The 6,210-nt window shown below is 42.0% G+C and overlaps 1 protein-coding gene across 1 annotated transcript; it reads right to left on the bottom strand.

Annotated features, from left to right (window-relative positions):
* Positions 1-291: 291 nt before the first annotated feature.
* On the bottom strand, positions 292-3,854 carry LOC113163200 (transmembrane protein 229A). Its single transcript, XM_026361589.1, has one exon. The coding sequence runs from the start codon at positions 3,789-3,791 to the stop codon at positions 2,703-2,705; it is 1,089 nt and encodes a 362-aa protein (XP_026217374.1). The 5' UTR covers positions 3,792-3,854; the 3' UTR covers positions 292-2,702.
* Positions 3,855-6,210: the final 2,356 nt, after the last annotated feature.

The following is a 6,210-nucleotide window of genomic DNA, read 5'->3' as shown; positions in this document are numbered from 1 at the left end:
AAAGAAAAGCTGAACTGTTGCACAATATGTTTTCTAAAGGCTTGCAAGCCTGCGCTGCCTCATTTTTTTATACACTTCTCCTTTACAGCTGCAGTGACCAAAGAAATGGGAGACCATAGAGGATAAAACACAACTGCTCAGAACACAACTGAAAGGTAATAAAATGAAGGAGGACCAGTCGGGCCACAGGAGTATTCAGATTTAATTAAAATTATAAGTTGTAAAGTACATGCTATTGCAAGTCAGACATAGTTTTTTACATTAATTTGTATTTTATTCCAAGCTTTCACACTTTTTCTAAAAGCAGTTTGGTCTTTTTCCAATTAATAAGGAACACAGCACAAGTGTACAGTAAGTTAAAATACAGTTATTCGGCCATGGGAAATCTTAAAAAGCTCGAAATCACTCACTCATATCATTGTGGTTTAAGGCCCTCAGTATAGCTGCCAAGTAGAACAAACAAAACCAAAAACACACACGCCACAGACGTGGTTTGAAATAGTTAGGAGATTATATTAGTAGCAAACAATTCCATTTCATTTGGTAGAAATAGAAATCGCTGACAAACAAAAATGTGTCCAGAGTGAATTATTCTAATATATTTCAATCATTTTCAGTGTCACTCTTCATCACAAGGGCCATAAAAACCCTACTGTACTCTGCATTACTCTCAGAGCGGACTTACAGAAGACCAGACTTCAGATTTATTCAAGATTTGCATCCAGTACAATCACTACCTTAAGTAAAGATTCAAGAAAGTGCTCATCATTTCCATAATAACTAAAGACAAATGGGCAGTCTTCAGAGCAGTATGTTGGGCACACTGTTTTCAAATTATAAAGAAATTATAAAAAAGGACAGAATACTACTGTGTGAGTGAAACAACTACAACTACTTGTAATATTATTTCAGAAACCAACTCCAAATGATGGTTAATTATGAATGTTAATTATTCTACTGTGACACTATGAGCATAAAATGAGCTCACTGCACCTAAATTAAAGAAACAGTGTCGACTGTTGGTCCCATGTCAGTGCATAGACCTGCACTGTTCTACCAACGAAGAATCATCTGATGGTTTAACCCCCAGTGTTGGATGTATCATTGGAAATAAGAAAAATCATTTTTCTGTGTGTTTTTTGATAATGTGGATTAGTGAACTTCACAGAGTGCACTTAAAAAAATAAGAGGAGCCCTGTGGACACTAGGCCTTTTTTCTTTGTGGCTACATTTACATTTTAGGCTTTAAAGCTCAATTTCATTTTTTCTTGGACTTTTTAGATCCAGCTTTTATAAACTGATGGTTCACATTGATATCTGTAAGAGACATGTATCTAGCTTTGGTGTGAATACAGCTGAGGTCCTAAACTGCCACAAACGCACACATTCAACTGAAATGTGAACCACCTGTGGACAATAACATCATGTCTACTATTACTCTCTTCTGTGTTTAGTTTTCAGAGGACTGTGATGAGCAGGCAACATGTGCATATGGGGAAAAAATGTGTCACAGATGAGCTGTGAATCACATATCAAAGTGTCCCAGATCTGATTAGAAAAAATCCAATCTGAGTTCTACCTGGCTGCAAATCAGATTTGACTGACTTGGCGTCAGAATGATTTGGGCCACTTCAGCATGTAATGTGAACGTAGCCAGCAGACTGAGTCTCCACAGGAAGGCACGACAGCAAAGTCATGTTTGGTTCACTTTACAAAAGATTCACAGTTACAACTTACTTGGCTCCTCTTGCTACATATATGACTGGGTTCATCTCTACGATATTAGCCATGCTCACTTGGGGGTCATAATAAGGTAGATATGAACACCTAAAAACCATATGCATGAAAGGAAATGATGTAAATGTGTACAGTTGCTTTTACAGCTTCCATGTCCTGAAAATACTGGGGTTTGAGTTTTCAGCAACAATACATGTGTTTTGGTGAATGAAACCTAAACATTAGAGCTTTGGAGACCTTGTTTAAAATGTAATTCTACTTTAGTTTAGCATGCATATACAGTACAAGCTACACTTACAGCATGCCAGTGCATATGTAAATGACACAATTGATTTAATGCAAACTAGGTCTGCCACCTTGCATATAATGTGTAAATAGAAAGTCGACCATTGCGGTCTTCATAAAAATGGAATATTGAGAAGATTAAATGTAGATGTTACAGCTATATCTAATATTTTACAGTACATCTGATTGATAAAAGTGGCAGTAGGTTAACTGAAGTTTAAACCGGTCAAGTAAACAATCAAGTTCCTGTGTTGTGTTTTATCTTCATTAATGGACCCATTGGAGATATCAGACATGGCAGAGGAGTCTTTTCTGCCATGCTACTGTCCCGATTGCAGAAAATATAAAATGCACAAATGTTGGATCCTGTCTGAACCAAAGTAAACATCTTACATACTTTGGTTTGCTGACAAATGCTAATATTAAGCTGTAGTTCATGAAACAGTGTCCCAGACCTACTGTATGGATTTGAACTGGTCCCGCATTACATGGTTTTGCCCCTCAGATGTCTGAAGATGGGGTTTAGGCAAACTTACACCCTCACTTTATTCATTAAATGAGTGATAAGAAATATTCTCTGCTTTGTTCACTTTGCTTTCTAGAATAAGTAATGCCTTCTCGTGTCTTAAACCGTCATCCCTGGGCCCAGGATAGATTTGAAATCTCTAAAATAAAACACATCAAAGTATTTTTCTGCTTGACTCCAGCTGTCCATTGAGCTCTGGGTTCTCCCCACTCAGATTATTCACATCTTTGGTGCACTTGATCCTCAGGAGGACGTTAGACAGCACGTCCTGGTACAGACTGAGGCAGACCCATCCCGGCAGGTAGAGGAGGGTGATGAGTCCCATAAAGTTGTGAGGATAATGGGAATAGTCCCAGGAGCAGGCGTCAAACTGCCTCAGGACCAGCCCCCAGGAGAACTCCCAGGTGTAGATGAAGCAGATGTAGATGGGGAGTCTGCGCCACGTCCCCCATCCTCTGTTGAAGTGCAGGTGAAGGTAGAGCTTCTCCACCACGAAGCTGCAGCTCCCGTACATCAGGAAAGACCACAGAGACGTGTGGCCGCTGAGGGTCCTGTCCGACTTCTCCACCAGGTTGAACATGGAGGTGAACAGCACCTCGTCCAGAAAACCATGCATCCCGAAGAACAAGAAGCGCACAAAGCCGGGGAGACCGTGGGCAGGTCTCCCATTGTGACCACTGTCCTTAGGCCAGGGGGGGTTCTGGAGGTCGAAGGGGCAGAGAGGGTGGTACTGCAGCCTTGACAGCCCTCTGTGAAACACCTGGGCGTAGTAGAGAGCCAGGATGTAGTGCACCGCCAGCTGCGTCCCAGACACCACCCTCACCTGCTCGGTCAAAGTGTTTATGTTCCCGATGAGGATCTGCAGCCCGATGTAGACAGACGGGTAGAAGACACAATGAAACACCACAGGCCGACCTCGGAAACACCTTTTCTGTGAGTACACCTTCTCCAGCGCGAAGTGGGTCAGCGAATGCATGATGCACAGATAGGGGGATGAAAATCCCACCAGTTTAGGGTCCCGATCATTCAAAAGCCCGTGCAACGAGGAGAGCAGCACATCCAGGGTAACGCCGTGCATCCCGTAGAAGTAGAGCCGCATCCATCGCGGCAGGTCCTGCAGGGACTCTTTCGCATCCTCGGTCTCTCCGGACGGTTCTTCTTTGCGGGGCATTCGCGGCGCCTTGGTGCCACCGGCGAGGTCTCCTGGACGGCTGCGAGGACCGTGTCTCCCCCGGCTGGACATGATCAGTCACTCTGCGTGGACAGATTCAGCTGCTCCCTCTTCCTGCACATTGCTTTCTGTTACTGCGGCCGCCTATGAACCGAGCTGCGGCTCCGAAGCATCTCTGCAACTGTACATGCTGCTGCCTTCAGGTGCCCCATGGAAAACCTGGTTTTGTGAACTAAATTGATTTAGTTGGAAATAATAACAAGCTACAGTGTCGTTTATCTTTTAAATACAACTACAAGCAGCATAAAGCATGTCTCTTTAATGTCATCCAGACTTACAAACCATAATTATAGTAGCCTACAGCTGATCTAAATAATAGGTCCCACACTTTTTACTAGTTCAGATATGTCTCTTATTTCTCTAATTAACCTCACCTAAAAGCGTGATGTGAAATACCACTGACGTAAAACAGGTTGCGATTGCTCACATTCATCTGCAGTTCATCATTTGCATAGTTAGACATGGTTCCAGATTTCCCGTGGCTCCTGAAAGCAACATAATTGAGGCTCTACTGATGGAGGCGGTGTGGTTGTGTGGATGTGGTGGAGCCACTGCAGCGTCTTTAATTAAGAGTCATTAATGACAATTGCAGCTGATGTGCTAAACATTTATTAAAACAAAAGACAAAGGAGATTTTTTTGTTTCCTCAAGTTTCATTACATGTGTTGTAGTGACTGTAAGCTTGGATGACCTGGAGAAGGAGACATGACATGGAGCATGGAGCTTCTTTTGTTTCCAGATTAAACAGACATTAATCTCGACCCCCCCCTCACAGCCCGCAGAGACAATTACATTTACAGCTGAGAGGACATGCAACACACCTGGGTGACCACAGAGGGGCACTGCTGAGAAAAGAGGGCTGTGTGACAGAGGAGTTTGGTGTTTTGCTGTGTGTTCATGTGTGTGCACCCAGAGGAAATGGAGATATCAGAGGTGTTTGTTCTTGTAGGCTACTGTACAACTCCACATTTCCTTTAGGAGTAATTTATCCTCGCAGCCTCCACTAAATGCACCACTTTACAAATAACAGCAGCCATTATTCTTCATGTGCAGCAAGTTCACATCAATAATTCATTATTGTAGGACACAATGCAATTACAGCAAATAATGAGACAAAGCAAAAGATTATCACTGAAATCAACAGTATATGCAGAACATCTAAATCTCCCAGAATATTATGAATTGTGTATTTTTTTACACATGATTTTCAGTTATTCATCAGTATTATATTTAGATTTAAGGCAGGATATGATGTGACAGTCATCAATTAATAGATCATTTCAAGGTATTTGAATATTCTGTGTAGTGGAGCTTCAATCTGCACCTAATCTGAGTCAGTAACAGAGATAGATGAGGTCAGTGCTGCCTCATATATTACAGTCCACTGTAGTGAAGCAGACAAAGATTCATTATGCTATGAGATGGAAAAAGATGTGATAGTGTTTTTGTAATGTGGATGAACCGTGTTTTTGCAGAGCTGTAAATTGTCTCATGATGCTGCTAAATCACTTTGGAAACACCACAAACACATCCTACCCTCATGTCGTATTGTTGTCTTTTATTCAAGTGACCGCCAGACTTGTTGCACAGTGACTTAGTTGTAATGCAGCCTGGAAAATATGGAGCATTCATTGAACAGTCTGTACCACCAAACATTCCTGTTGATTTATTCATAGTTATAACTATACTTTCTTTACAGTTTGATTTCTTCAGCTGTGCTGTGGAAAATAAACTCCTTCAAAGTAACGCCTCTTCAATCTTAAACACTAGATGGCAGCAGTGTGACAGCGTCCTCCAGGGCTTGGGTGGATCCCTGAGACTGTGTTTCCATTCACAGAAACAAAATGATCTCATTTAGCATGCAGCATGCATTTGAATTCTTATTGGCTGCATGTGTGCATCAGTAATGATTTCCCATATGGCAACTGTAGCCTGAACGTCCATGACAGGTTGTTGGGTATGTTCTGTGGCCTTGGACTCATTCATCACTGTATTAGGATTATGTGTTAACTATGAAGGACTCACTGCTGATGTCATTCATTTCAAATTTAAAAGCAACAACAACAATAATAACAGGGCATGCCTTAAGAAGAACCAGAACCACCTCACCGTAGGATGTGCTGACTTGTTGACTTGTTGACAGTGAGTGTGTCCTCATGAAAATGATGCTAACAGGAAAGGCAGACATCAAGAGGAATAAAACAGGAGGAGAGGCACAGAGGGCTCTCAGCTGTTTGCCTCAGGAGAACGTCTTGTTCTGCTCATCGTGTGCCAAGTTGGAGGTGGAGGAGGAGGAGGAAGGCACACCTGGGTGTGAGGTTATGGAGTGTGCACCTCCTTCATATTGTATAGAACACTGTAAAGCATCAGTATGGAGTTCAGACTGTTGTTGAAATGGTAAATAAACAAAAGTTATTCTAAGATAGTGTTT

Source organism: Anabas testudineus, chromosome 23 (assembly GCF_900324465.2).
Source record: "Anabas testudineus chromosome 23, fAnaTes1.2, whole genome shotgun sequence".
In the NCBI taxonomy this organism is placed as follows: Eukaryota; Metazoa; Chordata; class Actinopteri; order Anabantiformes; family Anabantidae; genus Anabas; species Anabas testudineus.
Note: the sequence above shows the minus strand (reverse complement) of the source record. Positions and strands in the feature narration are given on the sequence as shown.

Coding starts and splice junctions, on each gene's coding strand:
- LOC113163200 (XM_026361589.1), bottom strand. CDS start 3,791: ATGTCCAGCCGGGGGAGACACGGTCCTCGCAGCCGTCCAGGAGACCTC.